This window comes from Ambystoma mexicanum, chromosome 1p (genome assembly GCF_040938575.1).
Source record: "Ambystoma mexicanum isolate Mex_15411 chromosome 1p, UKY_AmexF1_1, whole genome shotgun sequence".
Classification (NCBI taxonomy): domain Eukaryota; kingdom Metazoa; phylum Chordata; class Amphibia; order Caudata; family Ambystomatidae; genus Ambystoma; species Ambystoma mexicanum.
In genome coordinates this window covers 667,164,939-667,192,791 of record NC_090921.1, presented here as the reverse complement: position 1 = coordinate 667,192,791, position 27,853 = coordinate 667,164,939, and the positions used below count along the sequence as shown (strand labels likewise).

At 48.5% G+C, this 27,853-nt stretch overlaps 1 protein-coding gene across 1 annotated transcript in view; it reads left to right on the top strand.

Moving 5' to 3' along the window:
• Positions 1-12,492: 12,492 nt before the first annotated feature.
• Positions 12,493-27,853, top strand: part of LOC138578907 (hepatocyte nuclear factor 6-like) — a 212,678-nt gene continuing 197,317 nt past the window's right edge. The window contains exon 1 of the mRNA XM_069649736.1: positions 12,493-14,642. Within this exon, the coding sequence (XP_069505837.1) occupies positions 13,760-14,642 (883 nt within the window). The 5' untranslated portion in view covers positions 12,493-13,759. The remainder of the gene's footprint in view (positions 14,643-27,853) is intronic.

Here is a 27,853-nt window from a genome sequence, read left to right as displayed (position 1 = left end):
TTGCAACTAACCATTGATCCACGACCTTGCAGAGATAAGCCTGCCATTGCGTACATGTTACCAAAATTCGACAAGGAGGTTTATAATTGACTCGTGTTTCCAATCTGTTCGGGTGCCTTCTTGTGTATTAGAGGTGTGGGGCTGATTAATGGTTTAAAAACCATATTCATCCCTGGACCACTGGTGCTCCGGAAGTTGATTAGTCGCACACCACACATTTTCCTTATGCAGGTCTACTATCATCCATTTACTTAAACATTTCAAAGAAGCCCAGGCGGGTCCACGCCCACCGTGCTGATGGTCACTTCCTCACAGCCTGACTGTAAGCATCTAGTTCAAACTATGTGAGAAGGAAATATGGGAGTGGCAGACACCCTCTAACCAGGGGAGTTAATTTTGCTGACCAAACTATTTTAATATAGTGTGACGCTGAAATAAGGTAGGAATAGGAGAGGTGAGAAGATTGGTAAATTCAGAGGCGGCTTGGTACTGACGTGTGCATAGCATCCATACAGGTGCACATCCCAGTGGATGTGAGGAAGTGTGATACACCAATGTCATCAAGTAGACCTGTACTGCTCAGGTGGGGGCAGGAGATCATTCCCTGCGACTATTCTATCCAGAAAAAGGGGAGCCCATTAGGTGACCTAAGCTAGGCCTTTGTCATAACCAGACAGCCTGACTACCTTAACAGGTCCCAGGTGAGGAGACCTAAAGGGTCGCTTCACGTGATAGAGTAATTTTACGTATGAAATGGAGATGGCACTTTCATTACTAATTCAGGTTGAGTTCTAAACTAACCTAGATTGCACTGGGTCCAAAGTTATTGTAAATAGGTGGGCGGCGTTGTTTTATAGTAAGCAGCTCAAACAAAGTGGGAACGAGTCAACATTGACTGGGCCTAGCCGGACTTCTCATTTCTGTAGTGTGTAACCGGATGGCAGCAGGCTCAGTACATAAGAGGGCTCACTTTTTTGCTGTTTGACCAGTCCATCTAATTTATTGGTATGGGGCAAAATGGTTGACTTCATTTAATCTGTTAGGTTTTTTAAGAGTTCTTCTAGGTATATCAGTGGAGTGCTGTGATTTAACAAACCTAGCGGTTGATTTACTATGAAACACGTTTTCGGTGTAAGTCACAACTGGCAAATTATTAGTGTACATGTGGTGTAACGTACTCCTTAAAATAGTATTCACTAAACTTCATAGTTATTCTAGTAGGGACTTCCGCCATACAAACACCATATGTCTCGCTAAGATCTGTCTCGCTAAGAAGCACACTTAACCTTGAGAATCGCCTGTGGAAGATCCAAATGGCGTATATTCCACTGGCAGATTCACGAGTGTAAGCAAAAGTTTAACACAAAAAGTGCCAAAAACACGTTTTCTCTTACAAACATTTTCCCCATACACACATCAACTTACTACATCCAATCCATTAATTTCCATGTGCTCATTTCCACTTTCCTCAACACTAGAGCTGGGTGGGCTCGGCGGGGCTCGGGTCACACCTGGGGGTCTGACCTGATTCACATTTTTGTCCGTGCCTTCCCAAAGCAGGAGCCGGTGACGAGCCTCACCTGCTGCCCCCTATCCAGGAATATATGTTCTGTTGAGAAACACGGTCCAGACATGCCGCCCATACAGGAGCGTGGCTGCCTGACTTCCTGTCCCATCCGCCTGACTTCCTGTTCTGCCTAAGCGCTTATTGATTGGCTTGGACCGGGAACAGTGGCACTTCCTGGTATGGTAGTGGGGTGCTGGTGCAGCGCCTAGCAGCACATTTAAAGGTAAGCCTAGTTCCACCTCTTTGTACTCCTCCGGCACTCACTCCCTTCTGCTCCTACTGCCATGTTCCAAAGCCTGCACTTCCCCATGAATTTAACAAAAAAAAACACTGCCACTGTCCCTTCTCCCCAACCCAGGTGCCACCAACCCCTTTTCCCTTCCCCAGTCCCTTCCTCCATGCCTTCCCAAAAACACCAGCACCGTCCCTACCCCTATTCCCCTCACCCCCACACCAGGGACTGCATCCCCTTTGCCTTGTTCTCTGCCTCAGTCCCTCTCCTCATCCACACACAAAAAACACTGGTACAGTCCCTATCCTCTCCACCAGCACCATAATCCGCTTTCCTCTTTTCCAAAAAATAAAAAAAACTGGTGCTGAACCAAACACCCCCACATCACAGCAATTCCCTTTTCTCTCCCCACCTTAAAGCCTTTTTTTGGCTTGTCTCCCGTTTGGCCCCTGAATCCAGCCTCCCTGGCTTGGCCGTACCTGTAAGTCCCCCTGGCTCTGCTAGCTCTGCTAAACACACACTTGCATCAATGGACTGTTAATTTACCCGCGCTGAGGGTCTACATGATACTTGACTTGGTAGATTTTATTCAAGACATACGCTTCAAAAGCGTATGCCTGTTCAGTCATCAATGTAACTTCTGCTGGCATAAAGATGTAAGGACGGAGGCACGGTATGATTTAGACAGACCCCGTGGCCGCACCGCCACTAAGCCCCCTTCCAACCGACAATAACAGGTCTGGAATGCTGACCGCGTAGCAACGCGAGCCAGCATTCCAGAATCACATTACGACACTCCCCCCCCCCCCCCCCCCTTAGCAACATAACAAAAATAACCAATAGCAAAGCAGAAGAAAATGTAACACAGCTGGATAAAGTAAACACATCTGTGAGATACTGAATGGATTAGAAAAGATGCTTCCCGGTGACAGGAAACACCACTGAATTATGAACACTCGAAGGAATGTAGCATACTGCGATAGTACCTCACAATAAGAACAACAAGGTGCATACACAAAATGCCATGCAATACCGTAAGGACACAAAGAAACACTGCAACAAATGAACTCCAAAAGGGAACTTACTTGGCCGCACCGCTCACATGCACGCACTGCTCACAACCACCCTCTCAGACATAATCCTTCATTCTAACCGGAGGTAGCCGAACCCTCAATGAACGCTCCCCATCACTACCACCCGATGCACGAAGAACACACTCCCCAGGCACCACACTCACTCATCCCCATGACTGTCACCAGCAGTCACTTCACTGCATCCCGGTTCCAACTCCCCAGTGGACCCACCCACACTCTGTTCCACGGAAAAACCACTTAAATAAGGTTCCAAAGTGGAACCACCTTGAATTGATAGCATCCCTTAACACAACTACCCTTCTCTTGCTCCACCTTGTCCCATCATCCGGAACCACATATCCTGTCCTCACCAGCACGTGCAGGGACATGAATGCACTCCTCCCCTGTGGAATAAACCTAGGGTTTTTCATGCAAATGCGATCCCCAACCTCTACTTCAATGGGTTTTTTCCCGCTCTGCTGTTCCCTCAGGCGATCCTGGTGAACATGCACCCTTTCCAACACCTCCCGACATGTTCACCCCCGTGATCACTCACCCACCAAAGGCAACCGTCCTCAATCTTGACTCAGCCTAAACGTTTAGGGTTTCCGCCTATATGCAGTCAAAGCCTCTGAAACCACCTCCTGCCAACACTTACCTTTGGCGATGGCCAACTGAATGACCCCCTTCCCAAAACCATTCATCCTTTCTACCAAACCATTGGCACACAGATTATATAAAGCTGTCCTATGATGCCTGATACCATTGTTTCTCAGGAACTCCTTCATCCGATGGGACACAAATTGCACCCCGTTGTCAGTGACCATAATCGCGGGCACACCTTCCTTGCCAAATTTCCTTTTGAGGAAACCAATCACCTTATCCGTGGTTACTGTTTCAAAAGCAGCAGCCTCGACCCACCGCGAAGTATAGTCGACCAACACCACCACAAATTTCAAACCACCCTATAGACACTCCATGCGACCCATAATGTCTAACACCACCTTGGACCATACCTCATTCGGAAAATCAACTGGCGCACAACTCTGCTCTTCTCACTCTTGGCACATGCCACATACTCCTTCACCACAACCTCTACCTCATCATCCTTAGCCGGCCACCAATATGCCTCCTGCATCCTCCTTTTTGTTAAGGACCCCTACCCAAATGCCCCTCGTGTGCCAAATCGACAAGTCTTGCTCTCAAACCCACAGGAGGCACCAGTCTATCTCCTCTCGTGACACCCCATGTTTCCTCTGCCAGTTCACTGAAAACCTGCATGTACCCCTATCTTCCTCCCTACCATTGGCTGCCTCCCAGGCACCACGCTAACTCTGCATCCTTGGGTGATTCTTTCTCCCACTCGTTCTTATCCATAGAACCCATGCAACCTGGGTGCCTACATCACACACCCCCCTGCACCTCGGGTGCCTCCACCGGCAATCGCGATAAACAATCTGCCACCACATTCCTTATGCCTGGCAAGTACTCCACCCTGAAGTTGAATTCCTGCAAATCCACCATCCACCTCGCAATCGTAGGGGACACCAATCCAAATCGTCCTTCTAATTTCCTGAGAGCTGTTTCATACATGCTCACGACACTCTCCCCTTCTCCGCCGCCTGGGACATACAACTCTTCACCCGGGAGATGCCTGAAGTCTGAGTCCTTCAGTTCCAAGATAATTAAATAATGCTGCCTCCTTTTTTGTCATCGCTGTATTTCACTCCTCCAGCCGCTCTCATGTATACTTTGAATGCGTTCACCCATAAATCCCACGAAACTACGGGTCAACCCGGGGACATTAAGAACGCTGGGGGAGGTCTGGCGTTGCTGTGTTGCATGATTGGTTGAGGTCACAACAGTTGCTATGCGCGTGCAAGTTGCACAAAGGTGTACTGTACGTCTTGCTGCCCGCTGGCCTTTATGCCCCTTTGCTTCTTGTGCCCCCCTTGCAGTACAGCTTTGCAGTGCTTCCCACACGCGGGTCACAAGGGGTCTGTCCCTCGCCGTAGTTACCCTTGTTGCAAGTGATGTAAGGACGGAGGCTGGGTATGATAAAGGTAAGTCTTTATTGAATAGACAGACCCTGTGGCTGCACCGTTACTAAGCCCCCTTCCAACCGACAGTAACAGGCCTGGAATACTGACCACGTAGCAACGCGAGCCAGCATTCCAGAATCACATTACAGCACGTAAGTTATACTTTTCCCAAATGGAAGTTCCATTCATGCCTAGAAAAAGCTTTGTGAATTGGCCCTCTAGTGCTTTCCTTTCTACGCATTTGATAATGTACTAAGGAGAACAGCACAGGTGTTGTTAAATCACAGAATACTTTAAAATCATTTTACATTAATGCGTTATCTGTTGTTCTCTTCATCCGTTTGAGATGGAATGAATATGATGTGTTCGACCCAACACGTAAATATTTGAACAAAGAAACCAGAGCTTCAATTTGAGCTTCTTCCGATTTACTACATTTTGTAATCCTGGGCAAATTACTGTATCTCAGTGTGCATTCCTTAATTGGGTCTCCCTGTCAGTGTTTCAGTTCAGTATGTGCTATAGAATTCTTCTAACTCCATAGCCTATGGTAAAAACTAGGAAACGTGCACAATGTCTCTGGAAAAAGTTAACAATGCAGATAGGACGGCCGCTCCATCCTACACTTAAGGAAGGACTTGAAGACTCTACTCTTAAAGAACATCTCTTCAATCACTGATCATCCTGCCTTCCTCCCCTTCCCAGCTCCTATGCTACCCTTGCACCACACCTGTAGCCCCCGGGTGAACTCCTTTTTACACAATGCTACGTTGCTTCCCAGGTAGCTTTGCACTCTATAAATTCCATCTATCCATCTATGGTATTGCTTTATATATATCTCCTCAAAGCCACCAGCGGCATACATTAGACTTAACAAAGGAGTCATGTCCCGACACTCACGATCACTCACCCTTACGTTTTAATTTCCCTATAGATTGGTATTGTTTCCTTTTCACCCACACACCACAGTATGGCAGCCACCCTGGGTGGAGGTCAAAATTTGCCTCTACTTGAACAATCTGTGCGTTTTAAGGCCACGATGGTGCTGGTGTGTGCAGTGTAAAAGGCACATGATATAACATAACCTACCATACTGACCATAAGGAAAAAACTGAACAGTCTGAGGCTGCAAGCTGATTGAGCCTTTGAGCTGACTCGTAGGAATAATATAACATAACCCTGCATGCTGACCATAAATATAAACTGAAAAGTATGGCGTGCATGCTGCAAACTGATTTTGGCTTTGAACTCGCTCATTGCAATAATATAACATATCATACTGACCAAAAGGATAAAAACTGAACAGTCTGAAGGGCAGGCTGCTAGCCGATTTGACTCTGAGCTCACTCACAGCTATTTGAGCCTTGAGCCATGATTTTTTTCTCACAGAAAAGTGAAATACATTGTATATGAGGTATCCCCGCATTGATGCACCTTAGTTTGTACCCACCCCGAACAAGGCCACATCAGAATAGCTTCTCATTGCTTTTATCAACAGCTGATTTGACACATTATAAACGCGTACTAAGATGACAGCATAGTTCAAAGTTAAAGCTGAGATCGGACCAATCGGTGTTCGAGAACTCTTGAGAGGATACTCCCCAGTTGTCATCATGATCACTACTTTTGTCAAACGCTGCCTACATTTTTTTCATTTTTATTCTGCATGTTCCCTCCTTCCTGTATGCATGTGGCAAAGCCTATCCCGCAGTATGAAAAGTGGAAGATAATTATTGCGAGAATAATGAAAATATATATCGGGGTCATTCCTATCCCTCCTTGTCAGAAAATGCGAACCTAGACATATTGGGGCTGAAAATGCACATTTCACTTCCTTATCAAATACGGCCCAAATATAATTTTACACCAGCCGAGCCAGTCACGTGTTTAATTACCAACACATGTCACATCAGGTTAAATGGTCGCTGGTTTTACTAGTTCCGAGCTAACTCGTCAATGCATGTTTCAAGCGCATAAATGAACTCTGACTCTTAGCTGTAACTGTGCAGCTCGTCTTAGTAAGGAGGGTACGTGGATTCCAACAGGAGTTAAAAAATAAAAGATTGAAAAACGCACCCCTAAAATGCACCTTTGCCTCACTGCAGAGCAGACTCCCCAAACTCGGGCCCACACACACCACCCAGTCACACCATTGCCTCACTGCAACCTCCCCAAGCTCTGGCCCACCCACAGACAACACCGCCCGCACCGTTGCCTCACTGCAGACTCCCCAAACTCGGGCCCACACACACCACCCAGTCGCACCATTGCCTCACTGCAACCTCCCCAAACTCTGGCCCACCCACAGACAACACCGCCCGCACCGTTGCCTCACTGCAGACTCTCCAAACTCTTGCCCACCCCCAGACTCCACAAACCGCACCATTGCCTCACCGCAGACTCCCCAAACTCTGATCCAACCCCAGATTCCCCCGGCCACACCTTTGCCTCACTGCAGACTCCCCAAACTCTGGCCCACCCCCCGACACCACTGGCCGCATCATTGCCTCACTGCAGACTCCCCAAACTCTGCCCCACCACCGGCCACACCACTGCATGCTCCCCAAACTCTTTCCCACCCCAGACTCCACAAAACGCACAATTGCCTCACTGCAGACTCCCCAACCTCTTGGCAACGCCCAGACACCACTGGTCACACCGCTGCCTCACTGCAGACTTTCCAAACTCTGGCCCACCCCCAGACAACACCTACCTGCACCATTGCCTCACTGCAGACTCCCCAACCTCTTGGCAACGCCCAGACACCACTGGCCACACCACTGCCTCACTGCGTACTCCCCAAACTCTGGCCCACCCCCAGACGCCACTGGCCACACCATTGCCTCACTGCAGACTCCCCAAACTCTGGCCCACCCTCAGACACCACCGGCCGCACCACTGCCTCAATGTAGACTCCCCAAACTGGCCCTGCCCCACACACTACCCGGCCACACCATTGCCTCACTGCAAACTCCCCAAACTCTGGCCCACACCCAGACACCACTGGCCGCACCACTGCCTCACCGTAGACTCCCCAAACTCTGGCCCACCAAATCTGGTCCACCCCCAGATACCACCGGTCACACCAATGCCTCACTGCAAACTCCCCAAACTCTGGCCCACCCCCAGACACCACTGGCTGCACCACTGCCTCACCATAGACTCCCCAAACTCTGGCCCACCCCCAACACCATCAGCCGCACCATTGCCTCAATGCAGACGCCCCAAACTCTTGCCCACCCCTAGACTCCACAAACCACACCATTGCCTCACTGCAGACTCCCCAAACTCTGTTCACCCCCAGATACCACCGGCCACACCGTTGCCTCACTGCAGACTCCCCAAACTCTAGCCTACTCCGGACACTACCAGCCGCACCATTGCCTCACTGCAAACTCCCCAATATCTGGCCCACCCCCAGACACCACTGGCCACACCACTGCTTCACTGCAGACTCCCCAAACTCTGGCCCCCCCCAGACACCACCAGCCACACCATTGCCTCACTGCAGACTCGCCAAACTGTAGCCCACCCCCAGACACCACCGACCACACCGCTGCTTCACTGCAGACACCCCAAACTCTGCCACACCCCCAGAGACCATCGGTTGCACCGCTGCCTCACTGCAGACTTCCCAACTCTGGCCCACCCCCAGACACCACCTACCTGCACCATTGCCTCACTGCAGACTCCCCAAACTCTGTCCCACACACCACCCGGCCACACCACTGCCTCACTGCAGACTCCCCAAACTCTGGCCTACCCCCAGACGCCACCTGCCACACCATTGCCTCATTGCAGACTCCCCAAACTCTGGCCCACTCCCAACACCATCGGCCGCACCATTGCCCCAATGCAAACGCCCCAGACTCTTGCCCACCCCTAGACTCCACAAACCACACCATTGCCTCACTGCAACCTCCCCAAGCTCTGGCCCACACCCAGACAATACCGGCCGCACTATTGCCTCACTGCAGACTTCCCAAACTCTAGCCTACTCCCAGACACCACCGGCCGCACCATTGCCTCACTGCAGACTCCCCAAACTCTGGCCCACACACCACTCAGCATCACCATTGCCTCACTGAGAATTCCCCAAACTCTGGCCTATCCCCAGACACCACCAGCCACACCATTGCCTCACTGCAGACTTGCCAAACTGTAGCCCACCACCGGCCACACCGCTGCTTCACTGCAGACTCCCCAAACTCTGGCCCACCCCCAGACACCATCGGCAACACCATTGTCTCACTGCAGACGCCCCAAACTCTGTCCCACCCCCAGACACCACCTAGCCGCACCATTGCCTCACTGCAAACTCCCCAAACTCACACCCAGGCATCACCGGCTACACCACTGCAGGCTCCCCAAACTCTGTCCCACCCCCAGACTCCACAAACCGCACCATTGTCTCACTGCAGACTCCCCAAACTCTGCCCCACAGACCACCCGGCTGCACCATTGCCTCACTGCAAACTCTGCCCCCCCCCCCCCCCCGACACCACTGGTCGCACCGCTGCCTCACTGCAGACTTCCCAAACTCTGGCCCACCCCCAGACACCACCTACCTGCACCATTGCATCACTGCAGACTCCCCAAACTCGATCCCACCCCCAGACACCACTGGCCGCACCACTGCATGCTCCCCAAACTCTGTCCCACCCCCAGACACCACTGGCTGCAACATTGCCTCACTGTAGACTCCCCAAACTCTGGCCGACCCCCAGACACCAGGCTGTTTTGCCATTCTTGCCTGCGGGCCCTTGGTCTTGCATGTATTTATGAAGGTAAGCCGTGTGTTTTGATTACTGAAAGGGAATGCCACTCTCTGGGGACAAAGAGAAAGCCTTCATTCTGGTGAGGACTTGTGACACTGCTATTAATTATGGCACAATATTTTTCAGATATGGCATGACTATACTATGGTATTCTAAACTACTGCGGTTTGACAAGTAACCACATGCGAACATGTCAATGCTCATATATATATATATATATATATATATATATATATATATACACATACACACGTATGCTGTTTAAACGCATGCATGTATGGACGTGCACACGTAGTCAATAACATGCACGCAGATACCAGCTTATGGAAAATTACACACCGTGTTTGTGCTTGGGGGCGTGAACGGTGGGCGGGACTCTGCAGCTCGCCACTTTACGCTCTCGTTTTACGGGACGTCCTTGTCGCTTGATGCTATGTTTTCACTGCTGCCATGTACCGTGCATATATATACCGTGCAACAGCCGACTTCCCGTGCACGTACACCTGTGTATGGTGCAGTAGCACACAGTGTATTTTTGTTGTAAAGGAAACATCTATTAACAGTCTATTTTATATACGATTCAGGAAATGTTCAAACGCGTGCACACTACAATTATGGTTGTTACTGTGCACTGTACCCCAATGGGTCCTCTTCAGCTCTGTGTCGCAAAGGGGGTCACCATTTGGGTCCTTCATGACAGTGGTCTGTACGGGAGATTCCTCCTGAATTGTAGGGGGCTGCACCACGCCCCAATAAGCAGACTAGGATTCCTCTCCAGCCGTGGGGCTCAGCAGTGCGCCCCATCTCCCATCGAGTAGTCTGGTCCAGCTTTAGGGGGCGTCACTTTGCCACCCATTCCCTTTATAAACAATCCGTGCACTTGCTCCCCATTTTAGTATTTTTCTGGTGAACGCTGGGAACCCCGGGTTCACCCCAGAAATGGTGTAGAGTGGTGTTCTGCTCCAGGTTTAGGGAATGGTGTATGGATACCCCCCTCCCCCCTTCCCCTATTCACACCAGTAGTAGTTGTGGTGAACCATATGTTTACTTAGGTATCAGTACTGTGCACCCTCGCTTTACCACCTCTCATGTAAGGTTTTAGGGGCCAGGTCCACTGCTCCACACCACCACCACCACCACCGCATAGCCCCCTCCCCCCCCCCACACTCTTCTGGGATCTTGTCAGGTTGCCTCGCAGCCTTTGCCCGTTGCCTTCCTTTGTCTCCTGGCCGCAGGTCTTGCCTGAACGCTTTCAGCGCCCCCCTTAACCTCTCCCCCACAGACTGGTTCATATGCACAAGCACCGTCGCGATTGGCGACCCCTATTTCCAGTGGAGCGGGCCTGCTGGGTCGCTCAGCTTTGGTGCATGGGTGCAGGGTGGATGCAGGTTAGAGGGCATCTCCCGCTGGGGAGGGCGATGTCCTGGAGGGTGGAGCAGGTGTTCAGTGGGTGGCTCGGCCACGGCGTGGAGTCCCGCGTCCTCCCCGCACCCAGGCACGGAGATGTTCCGGCCTCCAGAGGCCATGTGCACGGGGCCTCTTGGCGATGCGCTCTTCATTTTCAAAACTCACGCATAGACGGGCACCAGGAGAGGCGCCTACGTGGGGGTTATATACGGAGGGCCTCCACCGTGGGGCCGCGCACTCTCGGCTCTACCCAGAACAACGTGCGCATGAACATACCACGTACTGGTTCGTTTGTTTTCACAAAAGACTGGATTTGTATCCTTTAATCCGTGGCTCCGTCTATGCCTGTTAAATTGGCCCTATCCTGACACGCTGTCATTTCGGCTCTGGGGAGGGGGGTGGGGCGGGGGGGCTTACGCATTACCCGTGGCCTCTGGGAGTTTTCCGCTACTTCGCTGCTGGGGTCTTCTCCCCCTTCCCCACCCACCCAGTAAAGTTCCATTAGCGATTGATGTAATTAGCAGGGGGCAGCGGGTGACCCCGGGGTCCCAGTGGGTGATCTCTAGGCCACGTGTAGGTCACAGTGAGTGACCCAGCATGTACGAGCGCACATGAGACCACACACCCCACGGGCCTGCGGCGGAGGGCAGGCGGACACCACTACCAAGATAGGGACACGGGCCGGGGCTCTCCATTCTATGCTCGCTGCATTAACATCACACAATCACGCAGACTAATAAGAATATCCAGTGCTTACATAGTGCTCCATGCCAGATCTCCCCTTCCCCCGTATATAAGCGCTCGAGTAAACCCTCGACTTCTCAAGCTAGTCAATATATTGGCCTGGGGAGGGTAAAGGGCGACGTCGGCCTTGCAACGACTCGAACCTTTATCCAGCAAGTTGAACACGGATGTGAGATATACAGACACATTCAAGCACACACCATGCAAGTAGATGGATGGAAGAAGACCGAAACAGGTGTACTCTGTGCCACACACATACACCGCGGAGGCAAAGGAGAGCACCGCGTTTAATCGAATCAGATCGCCCGTATATGTTATTAAATTATACATTGCATGATATCCGTTCATATGGCTGTGCCAGTGCATATGATGCATTCCATCCTTCTCAATACCAATATACTATAGGCCCATCCCCTCGCCGTGGGCAGGGACGCAAGGTCTGCTCGCCCCTCCGGCCCCTGCTTCGCCCGCCCCCCATATCCACAAGCCCCTCCTCGGTCCTCGCCGGCGCTCGAAGGGTTACTGCAGGTTGGCCCTGACTGCACATCTGTCAGATTTTAGGCTGGTGACGTGTGAAACGGAGAGAGGAGTGCGAGGTCCGAAAATCGATGCTGCTCGCAGAGACTGGAGGGAAGCAGGCAGAGCAGGAGTGGGGGCAGGAACAAGCAGGAGCGGCACGCAGACAGCGGGGGGGAGAGCGGCAGCGGAGACGGGGGACGCGCAGGGGGTCAGCTGGGCACCCACAACCAGCACCATCCTGAGCCCAGTGCCCAAAAGAGCACCCTGCCGATCAGCACCCAAGAGCAACCTGCTTGCGACCCCTCTGGGAGCAACCTGATTGCAAGCACTTCAGGAGCAGGCTGCTTGCGAGAAGCCCTGTAACAACTCTAGAAGCATCCTGCCTCGACAGCCCGGGAGCATCCTGCCTGCGAGCACCCCAAGAGCATCCTGCCTGCGACAGCCCCAAGAGCATCCTGCCTGCGACAGCCCCAAGAGCATCCTGCCTGCGACAGCCACCAGAGCATCCTGCCTGCGACATCCCCAAGAGCATCCTGCCTGCGCGCACCCAGGAGTATCCCGTGTGCCAGGTGTCCAGAAGTATCCTGACTGTGAACCCCCACAGCAGCGAGCTGCCTGCAGCAACTCCGGAATCATTCTGCCCACGGGGGCCCCTGAATAGTATCCGACCTGCGGCAACCCCAGAAGCATTACGCCCGCGAGCATTCTAACGGCGACCCACCCCAGGGGCCTGCGAGCACCGACCGGGACAGACATCAGCACCTCCAGAAACACCTGCAGCGCAGGGCAAAGCGCCCTCCAGAAGTATCCTTCCGCGGCAACCCTCTTCCCGACCACTGTGCCCTGAATTCGTCGCCGCCAGCTCGGTGTTCCCCGCGAGGCTGTGGGCTCAGCAGCCAGGACCGACGCGGACCATCTGATAAGCGAGGCCTACCGCGAGGACTCGGATTGTTTCGTGCATTCCGGAGGGGAGTGATTACAGCACCCCTGGGGCAGAGATGCAACTTCATTTTAATAATTGCTTCTGAGCTGCGGCCTTCCTGCACAGGCTGGACTACAGGACCAGAGGAGAGAAGCCGCTATGAGAGCAAGAAGTCCATCCTCCAGGCAAACCCCCAAACCCACCCATCGCCTCCTTCCGTAGCATAGATCCCCCCCTTTAGCTAAACCCACATACTCTCAATTAGCAGACATCCAGTCTTTCATGTGTGTCTCTAGTTGTCACTCCACTATCAGGGGTGTCTCCAAACGCCAGGTGTATCTACGCCACCCCCTCCATTATCAGACACTATCCAGATCGCCCGTCCATCATCGCGTGACTCGCCAGAACCCTCAGCCACCTGCCCCCCAATTTGCAGATAAAGGTCAATGAGAGGAGCCATGCTGTAGCCGCTGCCATGAACATGCAACTGGGCCTGGAGGGAGCTGGGGGGGACATGTGCAGCCACGAGCAGGAGCTGCTGCACGGCCAGAGCCGGGGACTCCACCGAGGTCCCCCCTTGCTCAGCAGCATGGCCTCGGTGCTGGATGCCGGTGACTACCACCGCGCAGAGCACGGGCTTCACCCCAGCCTGGGCTTTGGAGGGGACTCACCCACAGGCACTGTCAACAGCTACACCACCCTGACTCCCCTGCAACCCCACCAGCACCACCAGTGCCTACCTGTGGGCAATGTCATTGGTAGCTTCACCCTGATGCGGGAGGAGCGGGGCCTGGGCCCCCCGGGGAGCTTCTATAGCCCTTACCACAAAGACATGGGCCTGGGACAGAATCACAACCTCCCTCCCATGCATAGCTATGGACACTCTGCGGGGCACCTGTCCGGGGACAAGATGGCATCTGCAGGTGGCTTTGAAGCCCACACAGGCATGTTTGGCAGGATGGACCAGCACTACTCCAGGGACCTTTCCCCACCGCCCAGCTCTGGCATGGGCTCTCCGGTGGGCATGGGCCACCATCACTATGGCCAGCAAAGACAGGACATGACTTGCAGGGGAATCCCCAATGTGGCTCCACAGGGCTCAGCTTTGCCCGGCCCCTTGGAGGAAATTAACACCCGCGAGGTGGCCCAGCGGATCATCGCCGAGCTCAAGAGGTACAGCATACCGCAAGCAATCTTTGCAGAGCGGGTACTCTGCCGCTCGCAGGGCACCCTGTCCGACCTGCTCAGGAACCCCAAGCCCTGGAGCAAGCTCAAGTCCGGCCGTGAGACCTTCAAGAGGATGTGGAGATGGCTGCAGGAGCCCGAGTTCCAGAGGATGGCCGCTTTAAGGTTAGAAGGTAAGATACTTAGAGCATGTGGAACTGAGCATGAACAACACAGGGAGATGCAGCGTGGAGCACCACCCCCCACACGCTCTGCATGGACTCCACAGCACCCACAACAGTGACACTCACTAGCAACTACACTCAGAGTATAATGCCTACAGCATTGAGATCCCATTCCCCTAGCCAACACGACATTGAACCCAAGCGATTGAATTCAAGAGGCTGAATCCAAGATGTTGAGTCCAAGAGATTGAATTCACAACATTTAACCCAGGAGTATGACCCTAAGTCATTCAATCCAAGATGCTGAACCATGGACACTAGGCTCAGGACACAGATGCCTAGAGGCTGAGGCCAGGACAATATTCCCAAGACACAGATGCCAAGAGACTGAGCCCAGGACGATATGCCCAAGACACAGATGCCAAAAGACGGAACCCAGCACATTGAACCCAAGACGGTGAAACCGTGATATCACTCCCAAGGCATAAAAATTGAGATATTAACCCCAATACAATAATACATTTAGATATTCAGCGACACATTTTGGAAAACAAAGATGTGATGGCTGGAAGGTTTAGAATTAATCTTAAACTTTTGCCAATTGCCCTGGGAAACACTTCAGACGATCGCGCTTCAACTGTCAGACCATTTCAGAAAGGGAAAGACCATACGCAAATCAGGCTTCATCCCGCCCCTAAAGGGGAGACCAGCACACACTGCTAGGTCACATCCCTTCTGCACGAGATCACACGCATCCCACAAGTCAGCATGATACTCCCCAGGTGGTGAATGGGGGTAGAGATAGGGTGCTGTTCTTTCCACCTTCCACTCCCCCACATATATTAGGAATAACATGGGGGTAAATATGGGACCTTTGAGCTTCATTTCCACAAGAATTGCTTGAAGCTGTTAAAAAAAAATGTGAGTAGGCAATTTTGGCATGTTCTTTCGGTTTACAAAATGTATGTAGCACCGCCATTAATCTACTTTAATTTCTTCCTGCTTGTCCTGTCATTTTCGCATCCCGCCCCTTCCAAATACACCTTTCTGTATAATATGTATAGGACTTTACGTGGGCAGGACAGGCTATGAGGATGACATATTTCCACAGGCTTCACACTCCATTCTTAGCTCTCAGACCTTAAGCATACATGCCCATGCAGAGCTCATACACGCTCATACAGAGATCATACATGCACATACATCAGAGCAATCACACAGGTCACGCTGATCTTTCGGATGTTTCCATGGAACCTATCTCTTACGTTGAAGTGGAACACAAGAGCTGCAACATCACAAGCAGACGCTATCGCTGGTGCAAATTATTAATTGACACCACTTTTAGGGTTATATCACTCAAACCTTCATAGCCACAGGTTCAAATAAATGTCTGCTCATTCTATGAAGGCATTGCCCCCCTACAACTGCCCCTAATGCCTCTATGCATTCAATCGGTGAGACTTTTTTTTTCAAAAGAAGGGGAAGATATTTCATAATAAATGGTGCAGCCTCATATGCCCTTGTTCAGTAGCCTATGCCCAAGTGATACCTCGATGCCCAGTGCCCCCTCAATGCTAAATGTAGCATCACATGCCCAGATTAACACTGACGCATCGACTCCGTCCCATATGCCCAGGCATTAATTCATATGACCAGGTTTATCATCACGTGCCCAGATATATCGTCATATGTCCCTGCTCAGCCTTGCATGCCCAAACTCTGATTCATTTACCAATTCATCTTTATAATGCAAACTTCACAGGCACAGGGTTGGCCCCAATGCCCTTTACTGCTTACATTCAAGTTTCAATTTCATAGGCCCAGGTCCAAACTCATTTACCGGGCCTAGCACCGTATGTCCAGACTTAGACTCATATTGATATGAGACTTCCTCTGGGTATCCAGTGATTGTACCTAATACAAAATGGAGAATTACATTTTAACAAATAGAAAATACTGAAAAAAATACTGCAGAATAAAAAGATATGTGGGGCAAGGGGTTACATCTGTTGGGCAGGGGGTTGAAATGGAGTACTAAACAAGGAGAAACATGGTTTCTGGAGGACCCACCCCTCATAAAAATTCAGTATAGTTTTTCGGTATTTTGGGTTCGTTTAAATTTCATTCTCTATTTTTGGGTTCGATAAAATCACATAGATCCCTTCCTGTGTATCCAGGAGCTGCTAATATGACCTGTTTCTGCCCCATATGGCTCAAGTGAGCCTCGAAAATTCCAGGTGAGGCCTCATATTATCAGATTCGTCCTCATATTCGACGAAGATCCACGACATGCCCAGGTTGAACCTTAAATGTGCAGGTCCAGTCTGATATACCCATGTGCCCTTTTTAAACCATATGTCCTTTGTTTCAGCGTTATGTTAGATAGGGAATGCCTATACGATCCAGTGCAGCCTCTTATGCCCAGGTACTGCCCCAAATGACACGATTAAGCAGCAAATTACCCATGGAACGCCCCTGTGCTGTGGACTTCCTCATATATTCAGCTGCAGAATGACATGCCCAGACCAAGGTTCATATGCCGGGGTTTAACCCCAAAGGCTCAGACTTAGCCTATTATTGCCAAAAGACAGCCTCTATGCTAGGTTCAGCCACTTATGCTCATACTTACCCGCTTATAACCAGATCGAGCCTCAAATGTCAGATTCAGCCCTATACTACTTCCTGCAACTAGGCCCGGCTTCATGTGCATAGTTCTGGTTTCATGTGGTCAGATTTAGCTTCAAATACCCAGAATGCGCTTTCTATTGCCAAAGATGGCCAGTATGCACAGGTACAGCCACATATGCCCAGGTTCAGCTTCATGTTGCCCAGTGACTGCCTCATATGCTTAGGGTCATCCTCAGATGGCCAGGTTCAGCCTCACGTTGTTATGAATTACTTCTATGTCGATATTCACCCCCATAAAACCAGATTCAGCTTCACATTTCCACGGATTGTCACTGTGTGGTCATGGTTTAATATAGATTAATTCGATTTTATATGCCTAGATCCATCCTCGTGTGCCTTTGTTCCACCCACGTATACATAGATTCAGCATCATGCTTTCTAGTGATTGTATGCCAAGTGTTAGTCTTTTGTGCAGTCCATGTGTACGGATTCTGCTATTTCCTGGCTATGCACAGCCTCACACTCCAAGATTTAGCCTCTGAGACACTGAAACACTCTCTCTCTCTCTCTCCCTCTCCCTCTCCCTCTCCCTCTCCCCCTCTCTCCCCCTCTCCCCCTCTCCCCCTCTCCCCCTCTTCCCCCTCTTCCCCCTCTTCCCCCTCTTCCCCCTCTTCCCCCTCTTCCCCCTCTCCCCCCCCCTCTCTCTCTCTCCCTTTCTCTCTCTCTCTCCGCCACAAACCCTTTGCACCCTGTACTTGCACACCCACGATCCCAACATACCCGCATTCCCTGGCGGCTCTGCTTTCCTTTGCCATCTTCCAGTCTTCCCATGGCATCTCTGGTGTTTCAGAAGCTGCAAGGCTATCAGTAATGCAGGTGGCCCACTGGCCGTAGCTCCTGAAACACAAGTTCACAGTGCCTCTTTCAAACCCCATTGTGCTCCTTCTATCCCCAGTGGCTCTATACGTGTGTGGACTTTGCACTAACATCCTGCATGCATACCTGTGCAGGCACAACAACGCTGCTTTATTAACTTAAAGCAGAGTAGCCTCTGCTTTGTCGTTTGTGTAAGTGTTGAATGAACTCCGGTCTGGGGAGGACACACCCTCGTGGCCTTAATTTTGAGAAGCCACTGGAAGCCACTTAACCCAGTATGCTTGGGATACTGAGCCAGATGTATTGCACCAGAAAAATGTAATCACAGACATTCTTTAGTAGTCATCAAACTTGAAACATTTAATGCATGCCACGGAGCCCAAGACATTCAGCCCCGCACACCGAAAAAAGATGTTGAACTCAAGACATTGAATCTATGGTTTCGACCCAAATCTTTGAACCTAAGACACAGGGCCCAAGTAGAGTAAGCCACACACTTAATCTAAACCGAGAAACTGAACCAAGGGCATTGCATCAAAGACATTAATTGCAGGAAGTTTGTACCCAAGAAGTGAGCCATGAAATTTGGGCCAAATACATTGTAATACACTGTGCCAAAGAAAGTGAGCCTGAAACAATGAGCCATGTTCATTAAAATAACTCAATACACCAAAGCCAATGATTGTGATATTAATTAGCACACGGAGACAGTTAGTGATCTCCTCTTTGCCAATAAGAATGTTTCGAGTGCAGTCAATATCTACTGGTATTGACGATGAGCATTCGGTCTTCAAAAGAAGTCAGGGAAACAACAACACAAATTTCAGGCACGATTTCTTTCAACAAGACACTTCCTCTCCGAGAAGACCTTTCTTTTTGCTGCAGCATCCTATTTAACACACGAAAGGGGGAGCTAAAATAACAGAAAATGCTTTCTCTTTCTTATAGAGAAACTGTTTACTTTTAAATGACACCAAATGCTTGTTTATGTTAAACATATTTCTGCAGTTGAACCAAGTTTGTAATTAAAATGCTTAATTTATTAGAACAACTATGTTGCTTCAATATTACAAAATAAAATATTTAATTTAATAACTCGGTTGCCTATTACTTTATCCAGTATTAAAATAAAAAAAAATGTTCTTCACCACCTAAAGTCAAAACATGCATTGCTACTACTACTATGTACTAAAAGCCTTATAGACCTCAGGAAGGGTCATTATTGCTTGGGATAATGACCCTTCCCCAACTGAGGTGAAACTTGATGGCGAGACATTATCCCGCGATAATGTCCCTTCACTCAGTCTCTAAGGCAAATTGAAAATCCATCATATTGAGCCCAAGGTATTGAACGTAAGATGGTGAGCCCATGTCGAAGAGCCCACAGACATTGGATGCAAGTATATAGGGTCCATCATTGACCTTAAAATATTAATCCCAATACACAGTGCATAGGGCATTGAGCATGAGTCAATGTTCCTGGCAAAGTTTGTCTAAGATTTAATACCAAGAAATCGGGATGAACTAATTGAACGCATCACATTTATCCTGGGTTCATTACAAGTTTGGCAGTGCAGAAAATGTTTGGTGGCAATTCTGGTACTTTTTACCATAGGTACTGCCAGCTTTACTGCACCACCAAATTCCGAGATTGGAGGTGAAGTGGTTGATTCATCTCCAGCTGCATGCTGGGGTGAAGTTGGGGATTCACGTCAGCATGAGCTTGAGGTGATCCCCCCCACTTCACCTCCTAAATTCAGTAGATTTACCACAGCCAAATTACCAGCCACGGCAAATCTGCAAACATCCCCATAGAGTCCTACAAACTTAAAAAATGAGGAGCAACACTGCCTTACTAGCGCTCGCTACCTACCTTAGTACGGCAGTAAGTCTGCCAGACCGAGTGGAGTTAATGGTAAAGAAGTTTGGTGGTAATTCTGCCGAAATATCATGCAATTGCTGCCAAACGGCTAATGAGGTTCATTTGAGTTGAAGACATTGAAACCAAGACACACAAACCCAAAGATATTGAACCCACAACACTAAGCTCAAAACATTGCACCCCATGTATTGTTACACAAATATTCACACTTAACACATAAAATGCATGCTTCGACCCGAAGCTGAACCTACAACATTAAATGTAAGTCTTTGAACCCAGAGAGCTAATTAGAAGTGCCAAAAACAAAGAAGCCCATATTTTATTTTAGTTTCGTTTTGTTACGTATCACCATTGCACAATGTCTCAAAGCCCCAGGGATTGAGTGAAAAAGTGGCGTAGTACTGGCTAGTGCATTCAAACACTGATGGTGCAGTATAAAGTAGCGTACATTCCTATTTGACATCAGCTTATAAAGAAACAAAACATAATTCAACAATAGATAAGTAAGAATGGACATCCTCAGGGCGGGATGAGGGGGGTTATAGAGCTGTGGGATCTAGCCAAGCATGTTCCTTCGTATATGAGATATGAATAACAGTGAGCCAAAGGAATGATCTAAATACACTGAACCAAAAGCATTGAGAATGAGGAACTGCGCCAAGACATTGAGCTGAACACATTAAACCAAAACCGTTGAAGTCCCGGATTTCAGCAGACAGTGCGGATGGAACCCAAGACATTGAACGAAGGGTATTCACCGTTAATCAAATTCACTGCACTGAACCCAACACACTAACCCTGGGCCAATGAGCCTGATACATAGACTTGAGAAGTTCAACTTGAGAACATGATCCCATACCATTGAGCCAAAGATGTCGATCCAACACACAGAGCACACAGCATTCATTCTAAGGCATTCAATTAGTGACATCACCTACCACTAGATGTCGGCCTATGCATAGCATGTGAATCTAAGAAGATACAAGCATCAGAAATACGATTACGGTGAGTATTGCACCTAATGCAATTTTAACCTTTCCTCCACCTTGTAGAAATGTAAAGAGCAAAACACAGTTCAAATTGTCTTTACGCTTACATTTTTCCATCACATTTGTGGAAAAGTGTAAATGCTTCCCACAGTTAATGATTGTGGGAGGCATTTACAGTTTTTTTTTCCTATGGACTCTGTCTGCTTTTCCAAGTGCTAATTTCAGGCGGATTCTGTAGGAATCCATTGCATTGCCGCCAGCATGAAAATCAGATGTTCGTGGTAATGCAGTTGCATTTGTCAAGTGGAACGGAAAAAGGTGCACATTTCAAGTCCAGCCTGCTCCCCAACTCTGTTTGACACATTTTTTTAAATCCTTGCATAAGTAAAAATGGTGGTAAAAGCGTACCACCATTTTTTCTGATCTGTGGGATTTCTGAAATGACAACCATTGGACCCATAGCATTGTGCCCAAAACGTTGTGCCAATGCGCTAAATCCAAGGCATTTCCCCAAGATACTGAATCCAAGGCATCAAACGCAGGACATTGAATTCAAGATATCCAACTCAAGATACCAAACTCAAGACATTACCCCAAGACATTAAACCCAAGACATTAAACCCAAGACATTAAACCCAAGACATTATCCCAAGACTATGAATCCAAGACATGGAACTCAAGATATTATACCCGAGACACAAGCCTATATATTTGAAATCACAATCATTCCCTGTTCCCACAGATGTGTCCATCATTGATTTAAAGCTGGAGAAGTTCTTAAAAACTGCACAAATAAGAAGACCGAGCCCTTCTTTTCCCAAATGTTCACCTGACGTGATATGTTCACGCTCGCCTACAGATGTGTTCAGTACCTCTTTCTTCCAGAAACAGTGTCAACACTTGGGCTGTTTCTTTCCTACAAGGACACAAACATTTAGTTAATTTGCAATTTCAAATAAAACACTGTACATGTGCACTTTTTCTGGGGACATGTGCAGCGCATATCCTTTCACACACATGCATTACAAATGACCTATGTGTTCCATTGCCCGGGGTTTGTTCAGTGCTTGTAGGTGCTCTCTTTTCTGCCTTGGTACACGTCCAGTACACGTGCTCTCTTCCTCCCTGTTTTGTTCTTGGTGAGTTTCAAACACAACTTCGCAACCCTTTAAGCTTCATTTTCACGTTCATTTTAGTGTCATGTTGCCTCATTTTCCCATTCTGGAAGCTTCGTTTTCCTCTGCCACTGCTGCGATGGATGTCGAGAGATCACACACCTGCACTGAGGCTGCTAAACTTGAAGAGGGTCGGGCTGTGGGCAAAAGGGAACACAGCTGTATCCATCGCAGGTTATGTCCTGTGTTTGTCATTTCATCCACTCAGTCTATCTCTGTTGGGATCGCTCCTTGAAGAACGACCTATCCTATCTCTCTGTGGTCTCTCCCTTAAGAAACAAACCCCCTGTTTCTCTGGGGTCTTTCCAAGGAGAAGCATCTTTCTCTCCCTGCAGAAGCACATCCACCTCTGGTATCTCTCCCTGGAGAAATCCAAATGTGATTCCACGCCATCACCACGCTGCATACCACGTAATCTTTGCATGGCACAGAAGACTGGCTAGGGCTTCTAAGCGCGTAGCCACACTCAGCAATTAAGGTCATGTGTTGTTGGGATGTATTGACAGGTCTGACCGGTGTAGGGACTCTCATGCTCCGCACCGGGGCTGCAGCAATAGGCTATTGAAATGAGAATGCAATAGAGCACAGGAGACATTAATTGACAGACTGAGTCTCCAGCCTGCTCTTTATAAGCTGAGTAAGAGCTATATGCTGAGTATGCCTTCTGCTCTTGGACTCCCAGGTCAGATCGCTTTTGTTTTTAGCTAAGATAGATATGACATATTCTCAACTGTAATTGTTTAAATATGGATTGAAGTTGTCAGGGGCATTCCTCCTTGTGAATGGGCCTGGTATCAGCATAATGTCTTTGATTTTGTAATTCGCTTTGTTGTTTATAGCTTGCACGTTTTTACACCTCTACCTACAAAGAGGTCCTCCATTTTAGGATTATGAGCAATATTAAGGGACCTCATTATTAAATGAGCATTGCAAGAAAAAACATAATTACATTTCTATGTGAAGTACAACTTAATTGAAAACCATTTCACGTATTCATATACCATTTTATAATTACAGCCCCATTTTCCCCCGACAGATTTAAAATAGTTGCTCAATCTTAGCTTTTTATGAATTTGGGAAAATGAAGGAGAGGCCTTGTGGCCTAAAAAATCTGCATCCTGGTAAATAGTTGCATAGCTACTCAAGTGGTGACGCCTCGTACCCTTACATACTGGTTTTAAAAACTTAACAAGGGGCTCATAAAATCTCTGACACATAAAACGAACATGATCTAGGGTTCAAGCTGACACACAACCAGGGAAGCGGACTCCATGCCCATGTTATTGAATTAATCTTCAAAGGACCCCGCCTTGCCTTAATTAATCGACCAGGTAGTTCGTGGATAGACAGGGAGTTGCATAATATCTTTGATTATATGTAACCTCAGTCAGAACCAATTTCGTTCATTCTCAGATTCGGACCCTGTGATATCAATACAATTTGTGTAACATCCTCAACCTGATAACGACTCATCATATCATCACCATGTCTTGGGATGTCCCCAAACAAGCCTTATGACCTAGTCACATAGTCTTGTGATGGTATAAATTTCAGTACATTTCTCAAACATCATAAAATGATCTGGTGACTGTGGCGGGTCACAGTATGACGCTTCGTGGACAAGCCTAGGTGCTCTGAAACTACTACAGCAGTGATTGGGCACAATATAAAAGTCCATTAACATAGCATAGTGACATGATCAAAACAAAGACCTGTCTCGTAATCAATAAATTGTGCTATTTCCTGAAACTCATAACATCTCTCATAGCATAATGAAAAAGTCTTGCGACGTTCTCAAACTCATGCCAAGTTTCATAGCATCGAGAACCACTCATGCAATCTCCTTCACCTCGGGATAAGCCTTACAACTTAATTTAAAATTGTTGTGCCATTGCGAAACTTGAGATCACTCTCAAAACATTCCCAACAATTCTTGTGTCTTCCTCAAACACATCATCATCATAGATTATTGGAATACACTACAACGCGTGAAAACGCTCCTAAAATCTTCAAGCATTGTCCTGGCCATCTCACAACTTTCATATGTCACATACAACAATTCTAGTGGTGTCTTTCCAATCCTGACAAGTTTCATAGCATCAAATAATCTTGTGATGTGCATGCACACATGGAAATTCTTAATATGTTGTCAAAAACCTGTGCGAGGCCGTCAAAATCCTCACAGGCCTAATAACACTACCAAAAATTGTTCTGAAGCCCTTCAGCTCTTGACAGCTTTCTAACATCATCAAAAAACGCGGTCACCAACAGTCCTACAACACCATTTAATTAACCTAGTGATGCCCACAAACTCATTACATTCTCAAAACCTAACTTCTAGTGAGGTCCCAAAACTCATAAAAAGTTCCAAAGACGTCCTCAAACTTATGAGTTAGTTAAAACTTGTGATATCTCGGTTCCCTGGCAACTTCGATGTCATCATCAAAATCTCTTGTGCTGTTCAAAACTCAATCCCTGTCTCGTATACTTTACTTCGTTGTGTTGTATCAACCTGTGCATATCCAGCCCAGCTCCAAGTTATGCCGGAAAATGATAACTAACTTATTCAAAAGAACTGAAGACAACAGGACCAATTCACAACAGGTTTTATTGTGCACCTCCCATATGAGCATGAAAATGTGTAGGTGCAACTGTCAGTAAAAAAGCTGCTCAAGTCAGCGAAGCGCACACGCAAAGAAATAGAGAAAAAGTGCTAAAGATGCCCAAAGTGGGATGGGAGGGGGAAGAAAGTTTACAAAACACAGAGAAATACATATGCAAACAGGGAGTTGTCATGAAAACCCCTCGGGAATGTGAAAAAAGCCCACCTTGCCGTGCGAGGAAAGGAAACAGGAATAGGTAGGACCCACAAAGTGAGCAACTGAAATGCCCCCAAACATTTTCCAAGCATTTCCCCCAATTCAGAAACTGAGGCACAGACGGATCACACAAAAATCTGAATCTGTACTTTAAGAATCTTTAGTCATTGTTCAAAAATGCTCAGGGTGGTCCATGCCCGATTGCCCAAAGAAAAACCAATGACGCGTGTGAAGCTACATCAAGAGGTGTAGTCAAGCGCCACATGTAAAGCGCTCTGCTGCCTGCGAGCTGGATTCGCGCTATGAGCAATACAATAAAATAAAATAAATGAGCATTTATGAAATAACCCTGCGACTTCAGTAAAAATCAAACTGCAAACAATCCAAGGAAAACAAACCTGGATTGCACGTAGCCTCGGTGCTGCACATTGGAAAAACAAAATGGACCCATCAGTACATGGCGGCACTGATGTCAAGATTGTGCCGCAAGAAAAAATCAATGTTGTGACGCACATCAATACTTTTTTTGGTATTTATGCGCTGTTAACGTTACTCTTGGTGGTTCCTAAATAAACAGAATTCCATTGTTGGTGTATTTATTTGTCTCTCAGATTAATTGAAATGAGCCGCAAAAGGGCAAAATACGTAATTTAATGCCATAAGAGCAGCATGATACGAATGCTGCAGCGCATTTCAAAATGCCAAATGTTGCATTTTTTGCTGCAAGTGCAAAGTCGCAATAGGCAGGATGGTTTGATTACTTCTGCTGATGACTTCCCCCAAAGTCCAGTGTAACCTGTGGCGCATGCCTAATCCCCTTGCTGTTTAATTTGGAGGGGCCAAGGAAGCATTGCCAGAGGATGGTAGTAGAGTGGGTCCGCATCCAGGCAAACTGACATTTCCTGGCCTGCATTTGATGCGAGACCAGCATTGATCCTCGGCAGTCTTCCAAAACCTCAATCGAGCTGGGGCTCACACTACCCCCTACAGCCGCTTTTTATTTCTTTCCGTGTGGGGGTTTTGACCCCACACACTGCCGGTGACTAACTAGTGTCACATTGCACTGTGCTATTTCCTAGGTGTTATCCAGCACCTACTAAATAGCACCCCCACTTAAAGAACTGTGCTAGACTGCCTTGCTCTGACTGACTTTCATCCGCTATAGCAGGGCCAAACTCAGTCTTTCATCCTTCCAAGGTCTATAAATGAGCACCACACACCGTAGGTAAGCAGCAGTCAGATGCCTGAGGGTTTGTAGCGCTATATAAATACAAAAAAATAATAATAGCACCACTGTGGTAGGCTATCTGATGACGCATTTGGCACCTAGTGAAGCAAATTATCTCACACCATGAGTGACTGATTTCACCCTGTAAACCCCAATTTCTCCAAGGAGGAGTGGATGTTTGTCAATTTTGTCTTTATTTCTACCTAGAGCTCCTAGTGAACCCGCATCCCTTCCTCCCAAGTCAGATGTGTTGCGCAAGCAGCATCTCTATATGGGCACACTGGCCAGTGGTGTAGGGGTGATGTAGGGGTGATGTTCATCCCTCCGGGACCATTTGGGAGAGGTGGTGGATGGTGGATGCTGATCATTGGTGTCTTTCACCCTCCTGGTTAAGACTGCATCATCAGATGTTTCTTGGGGGACAACCTCTGACACATCATCACCACCCCCTCCTGGGGTGGCACGTCCACAGAGTGACCATCATCTCCTCCGTGGGGAGATGAATGGCACCACAATTGTTGGAGTCAAATGTGTAAGTAGTCAGCCCCACTGTGGACATGACAGTTTCCAAGCAAGTCTTCGTTCTGCCTTTGCTACTGACATCAACGGAAAACATTTCTCTCTCACCAGGTCAACCACTGCCTGCAGACCATGAGCGGCACCAGATCTCTTCCCTCCCTTCTCTCACCATGCACACAGTCATCCACCCACCCCCAAACCCTTGGAATACATGTCCATGCCACATCTCCTGGGAGACGACAGAGGCTCACTCATTTATTTCTTCCTGCTACGTGTCCATTCTCGCAATTCGCCTGATGGTGGCGTCACAGAGTCAGATAGCAGACACTGTCCCTTGTCTCAAGCATGCACCCTTCTCTAGGCAGTCATATCCCGTATTGAGGCATTTAATGTCTGGCCACATTTGTTAAACATCATTGCATCAGTGCTGGGAGACATTTGGTGACAGGAAATTCGTCTCTAAAGTAAGGGTTCTTTTGCCCTAGAAGGTGAACAGCTCCTACCCGTGCTCCCTCATGAAAGATATTAAGACTCCGTGAAGATTGTCTAGGGCCTGGCCATCTGTGGGAAATAACCTTCAGGAGACAGGCAGGTGCTGAAAATTATATATTTATTCCAACTGGATAAAGGGTCCTTAATAAAACAAAGTATATAGTTCTCTGGTTCACTTCACCAGTGTTTGATCCATTTAGAATACGGTGAGGCAGTCCTAAAGCTTATTCTAAACCGTGGTGTCTGGATAGGCCCACCACTTGGGTCCTCGTTCCTCCTCCTCTTCTTCTCTGCCCTGTAAAATGAGAGGGCCTCGTCAGTTTCTTTTGGCGGGCTTTTATGGACTACCTTAGAATCAAGCCCCCACCAATCGCCATCAGCCCTGACCAGCCGACATCCTATTGGCTGCTGCCGTGTTGACCCTCCTCCCATAAAGGCTGCCGTGCCTGCGTGATCCCATCCATGCCGCGGGGAACTACCGAGGCGATCACGTGACCAAAAACGTGGCCCGTTGGGTATGGGTGGGCCCTGGCTCCGGGCGTCTTCCAGCCACGATCCGCGGCACGCTGAAGGGCTGGTTGCCCCCCCTCCTTGTCATGGAGGGTCTTCGCT